Below are 23,381 nucleotides of genomic sequence, written 5' to 3'. Positions count from 1 at the left end.
ACTTACCAGTATGCATCTGTTCTTGGCATGTAGGGCTGCTGACATTCATATCGCCCACCCTCCTCCCGGGGCCTGTAGCAGCTGTAGCATTCAGTAATTACTAGTTAGCATGGTCATCATTCACTGTATTACACTCCATCTATGCCACAATGGCGAAAAGCAATCTAAGGATGGAGGGGATGCCCATGCGCACTGTAGTCCAGGGGAGGAGCCACCTATCTCGTGATACTTCGAAGACTCTTCCAGGACAACAATGTGCAATCATCCGGACCCAACACTAGGCGGCGATCTATGCACAGATATGAATGTCAGCAGCCCTACATGCCAAGAACAGATGCATACTGGTAAGTAGCATATTCGATACCAGGTAAGACATAATCACAGGTTTTAGTAGCCCTACGATTACAACCTTGGTCTGATCACAGAGTTCATCTTCTATGAACGAATAAATATGCCACAATCATATAAGGGCCATAGAGACCTGGCTTTTCGAATAAACTTCTGGGGCCTGCAAGCGCCTGATACCTTATCGGGTGATTAGCCGCGGTTTATAAATCCTAATTGATTGATATGCTGTCCTGTCACAATCAAAACATTCGTTAAGACTCACAGTGCCAAAATCAAGACAAATGAAAGACTGTATCCATGGAAATTAACTTCTACAATAAAAATAAAAACAAACTCATTGGTATTTTAACGAAAAAGACTCTTAAGACACATAAGTGGTTTCAGATTTGATAGAAGAGCGTGCCAGGATGAAAAAACACGTCAGTTTACCCAATGCACAATGCAACAAGGTAGAAGTACCCTGTGTACAACAGAGAGCACCAAAGGGAGAACAGTTACATGGATTTTGATACAGATCTCCTATCAATGACAGCAATTTGATTGGCCCAGAACAGAAGTAGGATTTTTTGCAGCTTTTGGAATCTGAGCCTCTAAGGTTCTGGGATTCCTTATAACCAGAGTCAAAGAGGCCTTTTTATTTTGTTTTTATTTTGTTTTTAAGCAGCTGTTTTAAGCGTGAGGCGTAATGGATATATGCCACCAATGATAGAGTAGTCTAAACTATTGTTCAATGATGGAATACATTGGAAAGGGTCGGTGCTACCCTGTGAAGGATGAATAAGGCGCATTATGTATATGGATGGGAGTGTAACTGGATGTTGCATTTGTTTTGTTTTGCTGGGGTGTATAGTAGACCAGTGCTCTGCTTTAGGTGAGTTTGATTAGAGACCTCTTTCCCAATCAAGTGGCTTTGATGGCATTCCATGGGTATGCAGATGTGCTATATGTAGATGTCTTGGAACCATGTTGTTCTTAAGACAGTCACATGAGTTATGTCTAATGTGCTCTAAAAGAGATTGCGCTTGTTTAGTGTCAGCCGTTTAAGGCATATATGAGCTGTGTTTGGTGCATTTGTTATGTTGTGTTCCAAGAGTTAACCTGTAGGCCTGTTGCCATATTGATACAGTGAATCCATTGCCAAGTTCTCTGCCAAGCATGCTACCATACAGATACAGTGAGCCCAGGCCACCAACAGTGCTGACACTGCTGCAATACTATGTGGGTGACCATTTCTGGTTCCACATCTTAGAACTGCGTTAAGAGCTCAGACTCACAACGAGGCTACTTTCACCTCTACTCTGGGCAAGGCTGACGGCACCTCTTCATGTAAGGTGGTCAATAGGAGAAGTTGGTTCAACGATCCTTTTGTGAAGGCTCCTCTGATTTGAATGGAGTTATGGATCTGCTGAAAACCAGGCAGAAGTAAAGATGGTTGGCATGAAGGAAACCAAACCTGCTGAGCCAGCAAATGTGAAATAAGAAGTAAGGAGAGGAGACTCGGGAAATATAGTCACAGGAAATTGAATGAGCCCTGTCCATCCGAGTTTCATGTTAGCTGACGAGCTGAAGATGAGCGCGCTTCTTTTTTTTTTTTTTTTTCATTTTAGAAGAAAGATTCCGGTTGTTTCAACACTGCAATACTCAAGCTCAAGTTAGGATAATTACTGAGGTCTGGTACAGAGGTTGATTCTGAAACCACAGGGTCAGCGTTTCCTCATTAATGTTCCTTTTTTTTATTTTATTTTTTTTAATTTTATTCATTAGTTTTCTGAATATTACAGCTTCCGCCGTCATTAATATACATCAGAACAGATCACAATCGATAGATTCGGCAAAGAAGCACAGAAATAATAGACATTGAGACAAATAACTGTGAGTTACCAGTGGCCTAATCCAGAACAACAATGTCTGAGTTCATCGCAGTGGAATGTCCATTATCTTCAACATTTTTTTCCGGTGTCTCGTTAGATATGCAATAAAAACTCCAACTGTAGAAAATTCCCCCTCCCGCCTCCCATCTCCTCCCCCCAACCCAACGTCCCCCCTTCATGCCCTCCCCCCCCTCTGTCGGGTCAACGTAACTCGAGGTCCATGCATCGACATACTCATGCGGGGCCGCCTTCTGTCTCCCTCCCCTGTCCTGGGGTCCCCCCTCTCCGAAGGACGTCTCAGCTGCACTGGATATGGTGACTTGGGAGGCCTGGCCCGCTATCTCCTGCATCATCGCTCCCCATGCCAGTAGCACCTCAGGCAATTTGGCATCCTTCCTGGTACTCCATATATGTCCCTCCTCAGCCAGGGCCCACTCTCGTAAATCTGACCTCCACTTTGCCAATGGCGGTCCAAGCTGTGTTAACCAGTGGATTGCAATACGCCTCTTGGCTATAACTAGCCCCAGGATCAAGAACCGCCTGCTTATCTTGCGTTTCGGGTCCCGCGGAATCAAGCCTAGGAGACATGCGCGGGGATCCAATGCAATAGTCCATCCGGTTATCCGGGTCAGATCACCAAGGACCGCCCCCCAATATGTCTGGATTGATGGACACGTCCAAACCATATGCACAAAATCTGCTGGATCATAGCGACATCTGGGGCTATGGGGGTCTCTGGAGCCATCAATGGCGTGCAACCTTCTAGGAGAGAGGTACGTCATATGTATTATGTTGTACTGGATTTGCTTAAAACGATTGCTCACTGACACCTTCCGCACACTCTCATGTATCCTTTCCCAGTCTCGTGTCGTAACCTCCTGGGGACACACCTGCTGCCATTTTTCTTCTGTTTTTAGGGGTCCGTTCTTTTTATCGTCCCGTAACGCCCTATAGAGGTGAGTGACACATTTTCGCCCTCCCGCCATGGCGATCATAGTGACCAGAGTCCGGGTGTGCCTCGGGGCCTCCGGAAACGTAGGCCATAATTGTCGTTCCGTTGCCGCTATTTTTGCATATTGCAGAAACTGCCCTGCCCCCAACTCAAAGGCAGTCACTGCCTCCTGATAAGTGATAAATTTACCGTCCGGGTAAAGGTCTGACAACATCAGGCAGCCCCCCGTCTGCCATGCCTCTGTCGACATCACCTGGTCAATCTGAGCAAAGGGCGGGCGCTGCCATAGGTCCGCCTCCGGGGCAAAAGGTCTGTCCTGAATGATTTTACGAACCACTCGGTTCCAAATTGCAGCCCCAAGCCAGAGGCGGACCGGGCACCGCCGGCCCCACCCCGGCCCGCCACAACAATGCCCCGAGCTGTCGGTCCCCGTACGTACCCGCCAGCAGGGACCTCTCCCAAGAAGGGTCCGCATCCAACCAGGCTATGGCATGTTGCAATTGTGATGCAAAGTAGTAAAGTTCCAAGTCAGGGATCTCCAAACCCCCTGTACCCCAACTACGTTTCAGGACTTCTAAACTAACCCTGCATCGCTTCCCATTCCATAATAATTGGACCAACAGTGAATCGAGTTCCCGGAATACTCGGTGTGGAATTTCAAAGAAGGAGCCTTGCATGGTATAGAGACATCGGGGCAGGACTACCATCTTTATGAGTGCAATTTTACCCATCAGTGAGAGGTTAAGAGAGTTCCAAAAGGTAATACTACCCTGCAGCCCACGGATTATCCTCCCCATATTGCGCTGATAAAACCCCGTCTCGGACCTCTCGACCCATATCCCTAGGTATCGGACCGTGTCCTCCGCCCATGGAAGTTCCAGCACCGGTCGTTGGTCCTCCCCCCAATTGATCTCTGTGTCAATCGTGTAAAGCTGTGACTTTGTTCTATTAATGTAGAGCCCGAAGGCTTCAGCGAATTGGGCAAACGCTGATAGCAATGTCGGCAGTGATTGGGTCGGCCGACTCAGGTATATTAACGCGTCATCGGCGTACAGTGACACCACATGCTCCGAATTCCCCACCCGCACGCCCTGTCCTACAAGTATCCTGCGCAGATGACACGCCAAGGGCTCCATTACCAGGGCAAATAGCAATGGGGAAAGCGGGCAACCCTGCCGCGTACCCCTTGCTATAGGAAATGCGTCCGACCCGTACGGACCCGCGCCATCGTCCGAGCATATAGTAACTTAATCCAGTTTACAACCCCTTCCCCCAAGCCCATTTTTAACAGAACCTGCCAGAGGTAATCCCACCTGATCGAATCGAACGCCTGTTCGATATCAAGGAACACCAATGTGTTCTGTTGGGCCCGTCCTTCCACAGATTGCATAATGTGCGCCAGGCGGCGGATATTCCGCAATGCATTTATGCCCGGTATAAAGCCGGACTGGTCATCATGGACCAGCCGCCGAAGATAAGAGAGGATCCGAGACGCCAACACCTGACTAATAATTTTAAGATCAACATTCAACATAGAGATGGGCCTATAGGAGCCGGGGAGGAGGGGGTCCTTCCCAGGTTTAGGGATCATCACAATCAATGCTTCCCGCAGGGAGTCTGGGAGTGTACCACGTTTCTCGGCCTCCACTGTGATCTCTAGTAGTTTGGGGACCAGCAGTCCGCCGAACTCCTTATAGAGCTCGGCGGGCATGCTGTCCATTCCCGGGGACTTTGCAGTTTTTAGGTGGGCGATAGCTGCTCGTAGTTCTTCCCCACTAAAGGGGCCCCCCAGGGCTTCCTGACTGTCCGCATCTACACTGGGCAGTTCCACCGTAACCAGATAGGCCTCCACCGCCTCAAGGGCCGAGGGAGACTGAGTCTCAGAGTATATTTTACGTAAGTGGGCCACGAATACGTTATTTATTTCATGTTGGGCATACACCATCTGTCCCAGGTCGTTTTTAAGTGCCAGGATCGGGTGAGGCTGAGTCTCCGCCCGTATCAGGCGCGCCAGCAGCCGTCCTGCCTTATCCCCTTCCATGTACCATCGACTTTCCTCGCATTTCTAGCATATTTGCCTAGCGAGTCCCATAAGTCTCCTATCCGCCGCCGCACGTCGTCCCCTTCAGCCGACCTCTTACTATTCGTGAGGAGTTCCTTTTCCAACGCCTCGTTCGTCCTGCCGCCTCAGATCACGCTCTAATACTTTTTTGACCCCCACCTCCGTGGACCGACAGATCCCCCCGAACCACCACTTTCATTGCATCCCATTCAGTCGCCCTGGTGCTAGCGGAGCCCCAATTGAGCTCCATATACTCAGTCAGCCCCGTCGATATGGCGTCTTTAAAAATCGGGTCGCCTAAAGCTTCAATATTGAGCCTCCATAGTGGTACCCTAGATCTCGGTCGGGCCAACGAGTACGCAATCAGGAGCGGGGAATGATCCGACAGATAGCGGGCTAAGTATTGTGTCTCTGTCACCCGATATATCGCCGTCTTTTGAATGAAAAAGTAGTCCAATCTGCTAAAGGTATTGGCAGCAGGTGTGTGGCACGAGTACACTCTACGACTAGGGTTATGGTGGCGCCACACGTCCAGTAGGCCATAATTAAGAAGCATTTGGCTCATCACTTCTCTGACACGAGGCTTGGCATCCAGTTTTGGGGGGAATCTGTCGAGCTCCCCATCCAGGGCACAATTAAAGTCCCCTGCCACCACCAATTCTGTGTCATGGTCCAGATCCAACAGTCCCAGTACTCTGCTTAAAAACCCCCCATCGTCACAATTCGGGGTATAAACATTCACCAGGCAGAAACTGCACCCATCTAGGGTCCCCTTCACCACTACATACCTCCCATCAGGATCCTGTTTAACATGCAGAGCCCGAAAAGGGACTCCTGGTGCCACCCATATAAGCGCTCCCCGGGCAACCCCCGAGTAGGATGTAGCAAAAAACTGACCCCTCCACCTTCGTTGGACGAATTTAAGACAGTCTCCCCATAGGTGGGTTTCCTGGAGTAGAGCTATACTGACCCCATATTGCCTTAGGTATGATGCCACCCGGATCCGTTTCACCCTGTTATTGAGCCCCCGAACGTTCCAAGTAATCAGTTTGTAATTCTGTTTATCCTCTGCCATGAGTGAACAGTTGTCGGTATCTCAGTCCCTCGCCTGTGGTGCGTAGATCCCCCATTAGTATCGTAGCTTGCCCCCGCCTGAGGAGTAAATCGTCGATCCCCTATATGCCAACATAGACCAGACCCGGCAGCAACCCCAACAAACCTCCAACTGAAAACCCCAAATCCCCCCACCCACAGGCGGTAGCCCGTCATTCTCGCAACCAGTCCTGGTTTGAGGACTCTGAACCCCGCCCAAAGCTCCACCCTCCCCCAGAATACCCCTTTCAACGTAAAAGAACAATTACAACCACACTTACCCAAGTCCTTTTAAACCTCCCTCCCTCCTTTAACTCTGTGAATCAGCCGACTGCCTGGCACCGTGCAGTCCTGCCCAACCAAGGCCTAGCCAGGCCGCCTCAGCACTCCACAGCCGGCGAACCTAACCAGCGTGTAGGCGAAATAGTGTATCCTCCCCCAACAATTATCAATCCCCCCCCCCCCCCCCCCCTCAAGTTCAGAGGGCTCAATGCCCGGGCACCAGTGTCTCACAGTAAAGTCAAGCGCCCAGCGGGCCAAACCCGGTACTCACAGTGTCTATGATGGTCCAGCACTCAGTCACAGCATCAGGGCCCTCCATCACCCGTTTCCAGAGCCTACCACATCCGGGCCGGTGGCACCTTCCAGATCCGACTGTGTTTCCTGCACCAGACAGAGTGGGGAGAACTGGTTCTGCGTCTCTCCGTAAGAAGCGTGCCATCTGGTCCCACCACGATACGTCCCTCGTCTGCCCGCTCTCGGTCCCGCCGCTGTCGTCCTTCTTCACAATGATGCTGGTTCCTCTGTCGATTGCTCCGGCGTCTCTGCTCTTGCCACCCTTGGTTTTGGTCCGGGCCGGCCAGTCCCAGCGAATCCATCCAATCTGCTGCCTCCGACGGGGTACCAAAGAAGTGGACTTTGTCTGCGTACTGCACCCTTAGCCTAGCTGGGAACATCAGGCTATATTTAATATTATGGCTTCGCATCCGTCTTTTAACACTCAGGAAGTCGTTCCGCAGGTCTTGCACTTTTTTAGTATAGTCGGGGTAAATGTGAATGTCTTGGCCTTCAAACCGAGGTGGGCCTTTGGCACGAATATGCTGCAAAATCATGTCCCGATCCCTAAAGTTGAACAGCCGGGCAATCAAGGCTCTTGGCGGGGAGCCTGGTTTTGGTGGTGGCCCCAGCGATCTCTATGTGCCCTTTCCACCGCAAACATCTTGGATAGCCTCAGCTGGGGGAACGCTCTGCCAATCCAGTCTTCCAAAAAGAGGTCAGCTGCCGGCCCCTCCGCCTTTTCAGGAAATCCCATAAAGCGGAGATTGTTCCGCCGAGAGCGTCCTTCAGCGTCTTCCGCCCTGTCCTCCAGTCGGGCCGTATGACCCTGGAGAGCCGTGATTGTCTCCCGCAGCTGTCTGACCTCTGACTGCAGAGTACTCAGGACTCCCTCCGTAGTGGTGACCCTGTCTGCCACCTTCCTGAGATCCAGGCGTAGGTGATTAATGTCAATGACCATCCCATCCATTTTTGTTTCCAATGCCACCCTGGAGTCTCGAATCGCTGCCAATATATCTTCTTTATCTCGGGCGGCCGAGTCTTGGTGGGCCCCTTGCTCCATATCCGCACGAAGGCGATCCGTCGTTGTCGGCCCGGGACCGTGTATTGCTCAATTTTATTCGTCTGGGCGCCTCTCAGGGGACGGTCCTTCCCCATCGTCCGCGAGGCCGTCGCAAGGGATGACGCAGTGGCCCCTCCGTCTAAACGAACCAGGGAAGGTGTTTCTCTCCGACAATCCACCTCCCCACTGGGGATTCAGTGTCGTCCACGCCAAGCAGGCCACCCGCCCGCCGCTCGGAGCTGTTACCAGGCCTTCCGCTTCTGTTCCCCAGCCACAGCAGGCTGGTCTAGTGGAGCACCCCGGGTCCGAACCCCGTACACGCCACTCGTAAGGGGGACCCCTCACCTCACCTCCTGGGGTACAACCCCCGGCCTCCGGCACTGTGCACCACTGCTCAGCCCTCACGACGTCGTCAAACCTGGCTTCCAATTCCCCCGCTGGAGTGAAGGTAGGCCTCACCTCGCCTTTTCTCTTCTATCCGGGCCTTTCTCCGGCCTCACGGTTCAGTACTGCCAGGCTTCCGGGGGGCAAGTCGTTCACTGGGCACGCGACCCCCACAGACGGGCTCGAGACGCAGCCCCCAGACATCCAAGGCTCACAGCCGGGCCCCCAGGCAGTCCCCATGCGGCCTCCAGGCCAACCACCAGGCAGGCCGCAGAGCCGCGGCCTCGCGTAGATGTCTCCGCCGGCCCGCGAGGCCCTGCCTCCTCCTTCTCGCATTGTTTTTTCTCCTTTACCGGGGGCTGCACTGTAGGCACCGCCGCGCAGCCAGACCTGCCGAGGCCCAGGGGGCGCCTCCGCTCTCTCCCGGCTCCCGTCACTCAACGCCGCCCAGAGCTGCCAAATTAAGGCTCTGCAGGATATCGGGTGGGCCAGTCACGGCGTACCCTCAGCACCGGGCTCCCGTACCCGTCTGGGTCTCAAGGCTTCAAGGGACCCGGGGATCCGCCACAGTTACCCACCTCCGGGTTCACCTCCACTAGGCACCCACTCACTGCGGCGAGGATCATGGTTCCGTCCGGGACCCCGATGCGGGTCTCCACCCCGGAGCCTGTGAGAGATGGCTTACGGAGAGGTCCGTGATCCCCCGACCTGGGCCTGCGCCGCCATCTTACAATCAGGTAAGCCGGCGCGTCTCCAGGATTTTAGAGGCGATTTCCCCCACTGTGAACTGCCTCCTCACCCCCGATCAGGGACCCTCGGGGCAGGGGGGAGCACCGATATCAACTTCATCAGAAAATATGGTAATTTCGCCGGGATTACTGTAGGAGTTTTCCATACGGGGCAGGAGCTCCGCAGAGAAGCGACTAGCTGGCCATGCCGTCCGGCCACGCCCCCGACCGAACTAGATAGATGTATTGGAGCTGAAATTGCAGTCTTTATAGCTCGTAGTTGCCCTGCTAAACATAGGAAAATTTGGACTCGATGGCCGTCATATCGAGCTTCCCCCCCTGCCATCCGCAGACGCCTGATCAATGCCCCCTATTCCCAATGCACCTTGACCAGCACATCCTGCACCGTTTGAGAATGGATCCCTATGTTAATATATCATGTACCCATGCCGTGAGATCGAGTGATGTCTGCAGTTTGTTTCAGTTGTACCACCTGCATGTTCGGCAGGCATTTGAACTTGGTACAAATGCTGGTATTTTCGTGCTATCAATCCTTTTCCTCCTACAGGTCATTGTAGGGCTGTCGCCCGTCTTTCAAATGAATAACCAAATAAAATTTGTTGTTAAAAAAAAAAAAACTTATCAAAAGGGCGGCCCTTCATAGACCCAATTCCACAGACTGTACTGACAGCAGATGCATCGTTAAAGTGTTAGGGTGCTCTTCTCCAACATCACACAGTACAAGGGCTGTGGTCAGACAAAAACAAACGTCTCCATATCCACTACCAGGAACTTCTAGCGGTGTTTCTAGCACTCAAACCTTTCCACACTTCCCTTCTAGGCAAAACTATCTTAGTCTCCTCAGTCAGTGATGTATTATCTGCAGCGATCTGCATGAAAGCGATATATTATCTGCAGAAACAGGGATGGGCACACTATCTCCAGCTGTCGCGCCTGATACAAAGCATTTGGAATTGGGCAATTCATCGCAAAATGTATCTCCTAGCAGAACACCTTCCACGGGTATACAATCAGATTGCCGGCCTGCTCAGCAGACACAGACAGCAAGTTCACAAGTCGGAATTTCATCCCCAAGTTCTTCTTCCCTACTTTCAACAATGGGGATTTCTACAGATAGCTCTGTTTGCTACAGTACACAACGGAAAACGGCCAAACTTCGCAACCAGGTTCCCACATCATGTATCCAAAGGCAATGCTCTATGGATGAATTGGTCAGGGATATTTGCCTACCCTTTTCCGCCTCTGCCACTAATTCCATTACTGGTTCAGAAGCTCAAACAAACATCCCTCGCATTGATCTTAGTAGCCCCCACATGGGCTCGTCAACCTTGGTACACCACCCTGTTAGAACTGTCGGTGGTGCCACATCAAAAGCTACATCTCACACCCTGTCTCCTCACTCAGAGCCATGGAGAAATCAGACAGCCAAATCCCAAAGAAATCAACCTAGCGATTTGGTTCCTGAGGTCTTAGAGTTTGGTTTATTTACAACTACCACCAGACAGTATGAATATTCTCATAGAGGCTAGAAAGCATACTACTAGAGAATGTTATGCAGCAAAATGAAAACGGTTTGTTATCTATTGTAACAACAACATCATCAATCCACTTGATGCTTCTGTACAGAACATCATTTGTTATCTGTTGCGTTTACAGCAATCGGGATTGGCTTACACATCCATTCGTTTACATCTAGCAGCAGGAGCCGCATACTTACAAAATAGACAACACTTATCTCTATTCAGAGTACCAGTGATCAAAGCTTTCATGGAAGGATTAAAAAGGGTGATACCACCAAGAGTTCCCCCTGCACCAGACTGGAACTTAAACATAGTCCTCACAAGGCTAATGGGTCCACCTTTTGAACCAATGCACAAATGTCAGTTACAATTCCTCTCATGGAGAGTTGGTGAACTTCAGGCATTAACTGTACAATAGCCTTTCTTCCAACTTCACAAAGATAGGGTGGTTCTTCAAACCAATCCTACATTTCTCTCTAAAGTAGTTTCTGCCTTTCATATCAATCAATCAGTTGAGTTACCTGTGTTCTTTCCTCAACCTGATTCTGTAGCAGAGCTAGCTCTTCACACACTTGATGTTAGACGAGCTATACTCTATTATGTAGGAAAAACCAAAGAATTTCGGGAAAAAAAGCATCTATTTGTCGCTTTTCCACCACACACAGGCAATCCCAAATCTAAGTCAGGTATTGCGAGATGGATTGTAAAATGTATCCAAACATGTTATACCAAAACAAAAAGAACTTTCATAATACCCTCTAGAGCACGTTCCACTCGCAAAATGGGGGCTACTATGGCCTTCTCAGGGAATATTCCCCTAGCCGACATCTGTAAGGCAGCAACTTGGTCTACATCGCCCACATTCACCAAGCACTATTGTGTAGATGTGTTAGTGAGACAAGCTAATGTAGGCCAAGCAGTACTTATAACACTTTTTCAGACAACTGCAACAGCTACAGGTTAGCCACCGCTTTGGGAGAATACTGCTTTATAGTCTATGCAAAGCATGTGATCTACAGCTCACATTCCTCGAACGGCAAATGTTACTTACCCAGTAAGCATCTGTTCTTGGCATGTAGAGCTGTAGATTCACATGTGCCCACCCGCCAACTCGGTCTCCTGTGGTTGTTGCAGTTCTCAATTTACATTCATATGCATAGACATCTCTATTTCACACTCACTAACTCCATTCTCACCCTCTGCGGGAAAACAATGTAACAATGGAGTTGATGCCCATGCGCACTATCACCGAAAGGAGGAGTCACCTTACCTCGTGACTGGAAAGACTTCTTCGAAGAAAAACAACTTGCAAACATCCGGACCCAACACTAGATGGCAGGAGTATGCACAGCATGTGAATCTACAGCTGTACATGCCAAGAACAGCTGCTTACTGGGTAAGTAAAAAAAAGATTTCATGAGCTTTATACAGAATATGGAATCTGGTAGCAACAATACAACAATGACATTTTATGTTGGTTGTGCAGTGTACACAGAACCACGTCATTATAACTTCCCTCAGTTCTAGGTGATTTTTGGTAGCTAATATATTCTCCAGAATAGAATTCTAAGACATAACCACTTGTATTGAGAAGGTTATCCCACTGGTTCCACTAGTAGGCATGCACATATGTCTATTGTTGGATTGGAATGTAATTTGCTCTTCTGTTAATCTCTCTAAGATTTATAATCTCTCTAAGATTTACTTGCATGAAAGCTTGCCTTTATGGATTATGACTGGAACTGGGCATAGTTTATGGTAGCTGAAGGCTTGAAGTGTTACTGTGTAACACTAATGTATTCATGGTACATGCCCTGTAAAGTCTTTACGGATCATAATATCTTGTTTCTACTCGTGTGCAAGGGTTAGCTATAGTTATAGTTGCATCATCTTTGGAAGAGCCATGTCTTCACAGCCTTCCAGAATTGCAGGTGGCTTTAGACAATTCTTATCTTCGCCATTCAAGAGTTTGCGAATTTAGCCACTTGCACAGCGACCTATGTCCAACCTATGTTTCGTATTGCTGAGACTGTCCATTGTGGTGCCAGCCTAGAGTGGAGAGTTCCCTTCTGTGACTATAATTTTAGGCTTATTTTTATGAGAGTTCAGCTTTTGCTATTAAAGGTCCTATGAGTCCCGCATGGGGTCTTGAAAGTTGAACAACTGCAATGGGTAACCAAGGAAATACTTGTAGGGCTTGTGAGATGTGGTCACGTAGGTAAACATGTAGTAACAATCTTGCTACTGCATTCTGGTTTATTTGTAGTTGTTGCAGAAATTAGAATAGAGCACTCTGGTAAAGTTCAAGACCTGATGAGACAAGGGAGGTGGTACCTGGAGCTTCTGATGTAATTTTAGATGTAGGGAAAGCTCTTGTGGAGTATGCATGGCGTGGAAGGCTCTTCTCATGACTTGGCTTATTTAGGGGACCGGGGATACGCTTAGATGATGATCACTTCCAGGTTTCTCACTTCTCTTGATGCTGTTGGTGGTGCTCCAAATTCCTGACACCAGACTGGTGAGGTATGGACGTTGTTCCAGTCTCCTCATGTTAGGGTCTTTGTGTTTGATGAGTTCATTTTACGGCAGTCAGCAACCATTTAGTTACCTGCACAGAGACACAGATTTAGTCTTGAGGTGCCAAATCTCTTGGGCTTTCTAGTTTAAGGATGATTTCAGGGCATTGGGTGTAGTTGTAATATGCCAAAAAGGAGGTTTATTTTTAGTTTCTTTAGTGATCTGCGGTACATTGAAGAGGAGTGGGGCAGCGATTGATCTTTGAGGGATGCCTGGCCTGTTGCAGAAAGATGGTTATGTTAATAGGGAAAGTGGGATGATGCTCAATCTCTGAGAAGTAGGAGGTGATCTAGTCCGGGGTAATTTCTTCCATGCTGAATTCATGTATTTTGTGGTGACAATGGCGTTGAATGCGGCTGATAGGCCAAGTAGAAAGATTGCTTGTTCTTCTTGATGAGCAGTCACATATATGGTATCTTGAGTTATTCCGTAAAGTTCTGAGAAGAAAGGGTGTTGCTGATTATGGTCTTTGAATGAGTTGCAGCAGTCATAGATAATAGGACGTTCTAGAAGGTTTGGGAAGAGTAGGGGTGTAAAATTAATTTACTATGCTGCTAACTGTGACCTGGTCTTTGAAGTCTGTGACTGAGAGTTGCTTGGTATAAGCAAGTGCTGTATGTCGGTATTTACAATTTTTCTCTTCCTGGCTATAAACCATTTTCCACATATTTTGTGCTCTGAAATGTATGGTCCTGGGCCCTGCTCGTGAAATATGAATTTTAGAACTAGTGCCCTTCAAGGAGGCCTTTGTGTCTCTTTTTTGAGTTGGAATGTCCTAAAGTAAATGAACATCCTGCAGAAGGTTCTACACTTGGAACCACCAAAGCAAGGACAGGATTACTGCTTAAGTAAGAATTAATCTGTCCTCCTTATAGATTGAATATAGGTGCCATGGTTTCCTAGGCACTGCTTAAGAGGTCTCATAATTTACCAAAAGTGAAAGACCGAACTCTCTGCTAGCAAATTAATAAATAAAAACAGTGCGTAGGCGGCTCTTGAATTCACTAACTATGGTACATACCAGGGCAAATGACACACAAAACTATTTCATTAAGATGTTTTACTTACATTACTGAACCTGCACACTTACTCTCTTCGCCCTAGGTGAATGACTTGTCAAATCAATATCAAGTTCAGTGAGAGTTAAGTTAACATTTTCCATAAAAGAATGCATAAACGTTTGAAGAGAAGTCTACAAAATAGTACATTACTAATTTTATTGACTGCTCCTCACTGTAACCTTTTCCCTTTCTTCAATTTAAAAACTCAGATCTAGGTTTAGCCAACATAATTAGTAAGATCTTACTCTTATGGCTACGATTGTTGAACCTATCCCTACCCTTAATCGTTTCTACAAGACTCTTGATTCTACCTCCACAAATTCAGACCAAGCCCTTTAATATCCACCCATTCTAAACCGTACTTCAAGGAGAATTATGGTATATTGACCTTATGAAGTTGTTTCAAATGTCTAATCACTCTTTGCCTAGTCGAATTAACGTAGTTCAATAAAGTATCGCCCTGAAATGTTGAATATACAAGACATACTGTCAGAAAAGATCCCTAGCAGTAATATTCTTCTACATTTTCTAGTTTTTCATTATTTATAAACCAAACATTCTCAAGTTTTGACTTGCACTTTCTAATACACATGGCCTTAATTTTCTTAGTATTTATTACTAAAAACCTTTCTTTGGAATAAAGTTACAGAGCAGTGGAACTTCCTTGAAGCCCTACTGATGTATTATCAATCATCTGCTGACAAGGGTGGGCAACTTGTGTTTCTTAAATTCAAGGGTAAATTAAGAAGTGTTAAAAACAAGCTATCTAACATCTGCTGTGTAGATTAAAAACAGAAAGGAAGCTTGACTGCATATCTGCCACTTTTTGTTGGAAATGGAGTAGGACGTCTCCGTGTTGGGTGCCCATCAATGAGGATGTACTTTACAGTAACTCCTAATTAGTTATCACCTTCAGTCTTAGACACAGACATGAATTTTGTTTGTACTAGAGTTTAAGTCCCATCACTGCTGTGAATGTTCTTGATTTTGCATTTTGTCCCCCAAATTGTGGATCCTACTTGGATTTATCTAGACTTTCTTGCATTCTTTGCACCACTTCACAACACTGAAGCTCCAAAACTAGAGGTCCACCTGGCATTTCATGCAATTGCTTCGTGTTTCTGGGTAGAATTGTACATGGCTTCTAGCTCGAGGCTGATTGACTTCCAGGAGTTCTAGATAGATCTTATCAGATGTCCCTCGACCCCAGGCTAGGCACAATCTTCTCACTTTGTGTGGATAGAGATGGTGGTTTCCTGCTAATATACCACATTCACTCAGAATGGTGATTTTTGTTTACATAACAAAGATAATGATCAAAAGGAGTTTGATGTCTCCAATGTGGGGATAGGACCTGAAAAGCCAGGGTTTTCTGAAATGCCACGGAGGCCGGGAGGCAAACCATGTTTAGTGGGGTCGTCAGGAATATCATGTTAGACATAGGCACATAAAGGAAAGCAAGGAAGGTAGACTTCAAGTTATTTTGCCTGAAGAGGATGGATACAGCTATTGGGGAATTTCCATCAATCAGAATAGGTATAACTGCCCGGTTTGGGATGAGGCTGTGGGTGATGTTGTTTAGGGATGGGTTTCCCTGCACAGAATAACCTTTTTCTCCTGGAATTCTCATGGGTTAAACAACATAATGATGTTGCAGGTGTTTGGAGAAATAATTGAGCAGTATACAATTTTGATTTCCAGGAGACATGGCTATGCAGAGAGCCTCCACAGATAGATGGCTTTATGGGGGGGTCACCATGAAGGCAGTAGGTAATACTTCAGGAAGTCCCTCGGGGGGATTGCTAACACTGGAGTCCACCAAAATCGCCTCAAGTGTATGGGAAGTTAAGACACGTGCAATTGCATACTCGCTGGTGGTATAAAATTGGCAAATGCAAAAATGGGAAAGAAATGCATCATCATTCTGAATGACTACATGCATACAAAGGAAATATTGAAGTGTTAAAAGAGGAGGTGGTTAATACAGGTCTACAGTACCCCCAAGACCTGATCATTTTGATGGGAGATTTTAACCATGAATTGGTCTCCGAGATTGTGGAGGAAAAGTTAGGATTATTTAGCTGCTTTTAATATACGTGTTTGCTTGTCGTCAAACGAGGCCTCCGGGAAGGAGGTAGCCTTGGTAGACTTGTTTACGTTAAAAGCCTTCTGAACCCAAATGGTCAAGTGTCCGGGGACCTTGCTGCAATTAAAACGTTTCATTATGGTAATCAGAATTGCCTAATTGATTACGCGTTTGTACAGTTATGGTATTTTGACCTAATTAGAAAGATTGAGGTTCTACAGTTGGAGGGGAGTGATCACTACCCATTAAGTACAGCCCTTAACCTGGATACTGTCCTTAGGCAGACGAGGGATCTCCCTTTAAAGGTTGGATGTTCTGAGCGTTTGAGAGCAAGGGTCTCAGAGAGGCATCTTAGTCTATTAAAGGCCCTTCAACATAAATATGAAGGATTAATATCTGGGACGGTACCCTTGGATTTTCTAACCTGGTATGAAGATATAATAAAAAAAGGTAGACGCTTGTCTAAAAATTGAAGTGACAGCTTTCAACACTACACAATAAAACTTAAATCCATGAAGCAGGCCAGGAATAGTTAGTTTGATGAAGAATGTAGTATCTTAAAAAGTAATATTCGGAGGCTCGAAAGACTCAATAGACACTCAAGAAATAAAATCGGGGGTTTACGTCTTCTCAGTTTAAAGAAAGAATTTAAAAATCTGGTCACTAGGAAGAAGCTGGAATCAAATGCAAAATGTTTGGAAGCCATGATGGAGACAATATAAACTAAAAATATAAGGACATTTTAAAGGTTGGTACAGAGTGGGATGGGAAATTCCCAGGGACAAATGTCAGGCTCCGTGGGTGAGAACGCATGGATAGAATTACTAGAGGGGGCCTACAACAATGATGCCGGAACCATTCAGTGCCTTGTAAGATTCCTTATTAAGGCATAGAAAAAGGAGAGGTTCACAGAGCTAGCACTCATAAAAAACAATTGAAATGTTAAAACTTACTCTGGCTGCTGGTCCCGATAACCAGCCGTCAGTAATAATAAAAACAAACACTGCATGGTGGACCAGTTTGTTTTATACACTCTTCCAGGAAATACTTTTGACAGGAATGTTTCTGGATAGTTGGAAGGGAGCAGTGATCAAACCTATTTATAAAAAAGAGGAGAGTATGCCTTCCCAGGAAACTACAAGCAAATACACCTGTTGGATGTAAGTGGAAAGGTCTTCTCAAAAAACTTCTTGGGTATGTTAAAGGAGTGGGCTGAAGTAAACTATATTATCCCACAGGAACAGGGGTCAAGGATAACCACTTGACGATTAACCACTATTTTAGTTTATGGACCACCACTAAGGCATCTAGAGAACAGTGTAGAGTCCTGTTTTGTTGTTTTGTAGACTTCAGCACTGCATTTGATTCTGTTAATCAACCTTTACTATGGGGAGCATTAATGACATATGGGATCCCTCAAAGATTTGCTTTTAATCTTGCAGACACTCCACTGGGATAATTGAGCCAAAGTTGAACTAGACAGGGAAGGATCCCTTACCAAAAGAATTAATATAAAAAATGTCCTGAGACAAGAGTGTGTATTGTCACCTACATTGTTCTCTTTGTTTTTGGCTGATCTTCCTAAAGTCCTCAGTCAATCAAATACGTTCAGCCCAAAAAAGAATGGCATGCATATTGCTGTCATATCTATGCAGACTATTTAGTAATCTTTGATTTGACAGGAGTTGGGCTTCAGAGATAATTGGATATATTTGCAGCTTTTGCAAAAAAAATAAACATGGAAAAGAGAAACTAAGGAAAAACTTGCGCTGGGTAATAAAGTCAAAATGAGCGTGTCATAAAATAGAAATATTTAGGGGTGTAGTGCACTCATGATTTAGGATGGAAGGATCACTTTGCCTTGACGCAAGCCAAGGCACTGTCATCGGTAGGGGGTTTGAAGAAATTTGATAATTGTTATGGGGGCCCTCCCTGTGGCCTTGATAAGGCCACTGTTTCAATATGGTGCTGAAATGATCGGCATAGAGGGCAAAAAGAGTTGGGACCTCAAAGAAGGAAGGTGTCAAAAAAGACGACTTTTTCTCCCATCTTCCTCAATGGTGCAGGCAGTTAGAGTGTAACGGGCCTGATAGGGTGGACACATTAAGCACATGCAGAGATGAATATTTTTTGGATACGAATAGATAGTGTAGAAGTCTCTAAAATGTCTCGGTTTTGAAAAAGGGAGATATTGCAAAATGAGCTAACATGGGCCCGTGGCGTTAGAGAGAGAATCTGAACTTATTGTAGAGAATTAAAAATAGAATTAGCAAATGGTACTAACCCAATAGGAGGGAGCTAGGAGGAGTTGATAAGTAAAACAAAACAGGTCTCCAGGGAGGAGGATCTTACATATCTGAGGAAGAAACAATCTGTCTTTCACTATATAAATTCATGGATGGAAGGTGAGACCTTTCCCTAGCTCTACAGATTCCCTAATACCAAGATTCCTTTGAATTCTCCTGAGATTTAGAACTGGGTTAAATCTTGTTCTAGTAATAAGCAATGCCGCCTGTCAGTAGTAAGCCCCTTTCTTTTCTCTTCCTTATCTGACAGGATGAAGAGGCTGAGGATGCTGAAGGGGTCACCAGTGAAGGTAACCATTGACTTAATTTCGTTTGTTTATGAACCCCTTAAGCACCCCTCTCCCCCCCCAAAAAAAATGATCCTCCAAGTTATGCTTTATTTAGTGAAAAGTTGGAATTAAGTATATTTGACACTATTCAAAATATTACATTATCTTAATTGGCAATCTGCGAAGGTTGTAAGTCACCCTCTATCTTAGAAGTGGAGATCATGGCTTTTCACCTAGGCGATGGACTTGTTTCACTAGAGGCCGAAGGCATTTCAGAGAAAAGATTATTTTTCTTCTCATTTCCCCCTGTATTGTTAGGCTTTTTCCTTTGTCTTGGACTCATCTAATTTGAAATATTGACTTTAGACTGCCCTCCTCATACTTAGCCAGTCGTTCCTTCAGATGCTGAATGCATAGTAGTTTCTCTCATGTGATTGATCTTACCTCTTTCCCTTCCAGAATTTGACAAGTTCTTGGAATCTCGAGCGAAAGCAGCTGACCAGCTTCCAGTTCTCCCCTCTCCACCCAGTGAGCCTCCTAGACCAGTCCTCAACACGAACCTAAGCAAGCGTGAGAAAGAAGAAGACTCCCTGTTTGGATTATGAGCAAACTTGGACTTTATTTGCTGATGACTTGGGAGGAAGGATCTGCTGAAGTGGGAGGGAGCGGTGAATAACTACAGGTGCATCACCAGCACTGCCTTTGTATCCCACTAACGGATGCCCACCCGCGTCTGGAGCTGCTATTGCAACTCTTACTTTATCCCATGCCCTCCTCACCATTGTACATGCTGGCAAGTGGCACACTTAAGAATTATACGGTACCATTTAATGTCCGCTTCCTACTATGCGCATTGCTTGCTCTCAGGGCCTTAGTGCATCAGAAGTTTGAACACTCACTGCAATGTCAGTATCTTTAATAGACTCCCACTTCTGACACCAGATAGGTGTTTGAAGTTTTGCAGTGTCTTTAAGCAAGGCCCACTCAGTGCTGCTCCTACAATGGGTATTCAAAACTGTAGTAGATTTTGTTATGTCTGTTGCTAAAGCTCAGTGCTCCTGGTACTATTGTGCCTTTCTCTTGTAGAATCCCTTTCCATGCGAGCAAGGTGAGCACTCTTCTGCAATTGAGCTACTTCACTTCTGCAAACAGCTTTCTTTGCCATATCAGTGCCTTAGCTGTCCGCGTTGGAGTTCCAGTGCTGTCACTTCACTAGATGTGCACTTTATTTTTCATGTGTGTAGCAGATTTCTCCTTGGACTGCGGTAATCAACAGTTGAGCAGACACAAGAACTGTAGTAGTTAGTGGCAGTGTCTCACTTTTGTTGTCAAACTGAGTGCCTTAAAACCGCAGTGCCTTCACGAATCCTACTGCACCACCTAAGGCCCTGTGCTCAAAATTGTTGATCCGCTAGCAAGCATCCCCTCCCTGTTGGTGTGATAACTGCCCCAGTACTGCATGGTGCAGTAACAGTAGGCACTAAGCTAGATACCTGCAAATACACCACACTCTGGGTCCCCTTACCACACCAAATCCAGTGCTCCTCCTGTGGCTGCCTCTTTTAGCATCAAGGCCCTCCTCCCCATCACCATATTGGGCACCCACTGCAGTTTCCCTTTAAATTGCTAGCTGTCATTGGAATGGCCCTCTGTATATTGCACCTCTGTGCAAAGGGTATATTCTCTGCGTTCAGCCACTGCAATCGTTACTAGCTAGAATATGTCTCTACTAAGCGGTGTGCTGCTTTGTGGTGCGGTGCTTTTGAATCATTAGCTTCCTGCTACATTATTCCTGTTGTCACTTGGGCCACTGTGATCAGGGTTCGGTGGTGACAATGAGTATCAGGACCCATTTCTGCCACCCATATGCTCATTTTCAGCAGTTTAGTTGCTTGTAGTGCCTGTATCGCCCTCCTGCTGCCAAATGCTGCTCGTTCCCCTGTTCTGCCGTCAGCATGTCAGTGGGTCCCCTAACTCAAGTGCTCCTGTTCAATACTTTGCCCTTATTCAGAAAGGCCACTGCTGCCACCAACTTGGGGGATCCATTTACCCAATGCTTGCCTGCGGTATCCTCAGTTTTTGATCAACACTCTCATGGTTTCATCAAAGTCTTTAAGGTAGTAAGTTTTTTTATTTTATTTGAATAGTCTGCATGATGGTATCTTTCAACAGTTCTTGTGGGGGAGAAGTAATGAGTGGTGACCCCAATTGAACAAGGTATTGTAGGACGCCAGTGGCAGGACCCTTTCTTATCGATACATGGGACCTTGGTGTCCATTTTGGGCCGCCTCAGTTTATCATGTCCAAGTGTGTTTTTCTGGTCATCTCCTGCCCACATTTTTATTACTGGCCTCCTCCTCCTATTTCTAAGTGTGTAGACCGCTGGATTGTCTGTGTGCAGCTGTGTGTGCTCTTGTTGCGCTTTGTGGCTCTTTGATGAATCTTTTTGTTTCTAACTCTTTCCAATGATGATTGCTCCTGAGACACTGAATCAAATAAAATAGATATTTATACATCTCCTGGTATGTCGCGTCATAAGTGTATATGCAACGACAATGCCCTGCCTCCTGTCTAGCTAAGACAAAAATGGATGACTTGCTGGTAAATCTGTTTGTGCATGCTAAATAAAGCAACACCCGGGCTGTCTACATCATGTACACACACATCAATATTAAATGGATTATGTTTCACCTGCAGAATCGTTCTCTCTGAAATATCCGTGCTGGCAGCATTTCTATGCTGTCATGGAGGGAGGAAATTACACTTCATATTCCTAATTGTTGCTCCGGTGTCGTGGCATTGCGCCCTCTGATGAAGACATTGTTTGGTATCAGTGGTGCTACCACTGGCGTCCCCATCTGTTTTATATATTCTTACCATATGCTGTGATGCTTGTAGCCAGCTCTGATGTTCACTGTTCTATCCAAACGCTGCCTATTTCTGTGATTTCTTTGGACTTTATGATCAAAAGGACCTCTGCGTTCAAATACTGTGATATGCGAGTGCAATTCTTGTCGGAAGCAGACTTGTGCAGCCACTGTATATGGTGTTTCGTGGCCCAACATGATAGTTGTAGCTGTGACTCCTGTCTCAGCATTTAATCCAAGGCCCAGGACTCTAGGGAAGAAAATTATGTGCCCTGGTACAGTGACTCCGCTTAGTCCTGGATCAACGAAGATCCCTTCGTGGTAATACCGGATTTGTGTTAATCCTCTTAATCGAGATGGAATTTCATGAAATGCCTTCAGCGGGTCCAAAGTGCAGTACATTTGAGCTCAGGTCTGCAAACACCATCATTTAAGTACTCCAAAAACAGACAAGAAACAGCGCGCCTTGCTCCAGGTCCCCATTTATTCCCAAACCATGTTGGATTCTTTTGAAAAACATATTGATACAGCCTCTGCAGGGACTGTATTTGGTACCAAGGAGATATTTAACAGCACCTGTTTTGCCACCGCCTTAAGCTGAACAGACTTTGAAATTATGATTTTGTTTGATGAATCCATTATAGATTCACATGCTGTGCTTGTTACTGCAGTGTAGTACTTAGTTGGAAAAGAACAACTTGTTTTTCTTAGGATTTTTCATTGTTGGCCCCGACAATGGGAGACTCAATATTGGGACCCCAGTATAACGTCAGTCACTACTCCTGGATTCCCCCCTGCATCAACGGCACTTTAAGCTATCTAGTGGACATCAACTACACGATTCTGGGCTTTATTTTAAGGAGCGACAACAGATAGATGGTTATTTTGTGCTTCTTATGGTAGAAAAGTTTTTCACAGTCTGAATTAATTCAGTTTAGGTTTTGCCCGTGATAAAGTGGAGAAAATCTCAAGAACACAAGAATCCTCCTACTCACCTTGCACAAAGTTCAGGTTAAAAACTGTTGAGCTACGAAGGCTTAACCAGGTGCTTTACACCATATCTTCTGACAGGGGCTCAGAGTCCGAGACTGAGCACTTGCCCCTGTCAGAAGATATGGTGTAAAGCACCTGGTTAAGCCTTCGTAGCTCAACAGTTTTTAACCTGAACTTTCCGCAAGGTGAGTAGGAGGATACTTGTGTTCTTGAAAAGTAGTGATCTCGGACAAAGATGTGCTAAAAAACTAACAAGTAGTGTGTGGCTTCTAAAACTCAGAAGGGCACTTTGGCACTTCTGTGAAGATCAGCACCCCTAAACAAGAAAGCCACTCAAACCTTTGTGTCAGCACACCATCGGAATAGCCACAACTGAGAGAAACGAAGGAGAAGCAAATCCTTGGTCTCAAAGGTAACTGATGGTTAGAAAAGGAGGGTCTTCTGGGTCTAAGGAGGGGCCAATGCTGAAGAGCCAAAGTCCAATCAACATAGACCATGAAACCCATACCAAGGATACCGATACACATTGCCTCCAAAATGAAAGGACACACAGCCTTTGTCAGTGAAAATACAATTTTAAAAAACTAAACATTGAAGGCACTAAAATTGGTCCATAGAAGGAACTT

At 46.2% G+C, this 23,381-nt stretch overlaps 1 protein-coding gene across 4 annotated transcripts in view; it reads left to right on the top strand.

Annotated features, from left to right (window-relative positions):
• Positions 1–21,410, top strand: part of TOM1 (target of myb1 membrane trafficking protein) — a 335,348-nt gene extending 313,938 nt beyond the window's left edge. For all 4 annotated transcript variants that reach the window (XM_085601392.1, XM_085601391.1, XM_085601394.1 and 1 more), the window contains 2 exons: positions 18,877–18,916; positions 19,355–21,410. In XM_085601392.1, the coding sequence (XP_085457518.1) occupies positions 18,877–18,916; positions 19,355–19,500 (186 nt within the window). In that variant the 3' untranslated portion in view covers positions 19,501–21,410. The remainder of the gene's footprint in view (positions 1–18,876; positions 18,917–19,354) is intronic.
• Positions 21,411–23,381: the final 1,971 nt, after the last annotated feature.

Source organism: Triturus cristatus, chromosome 4_2 (assembly GCF_964204655.1).
Source record: "Triturus cristatus chromosome 4_2, aTriCri1.1, whole genome shotgun sequence".
Lineage (NCBI taxonomy): Eukaryota > Metazoa > Chordata > Amphibia > Caudata > Salamandridae > Triturus > Triturus cristatus.
The sequence above is the reverse complement of the archived record's forward strand: the minus strand, read 5'-3'. Positions and strand labels throughout refer to the sequence as shown.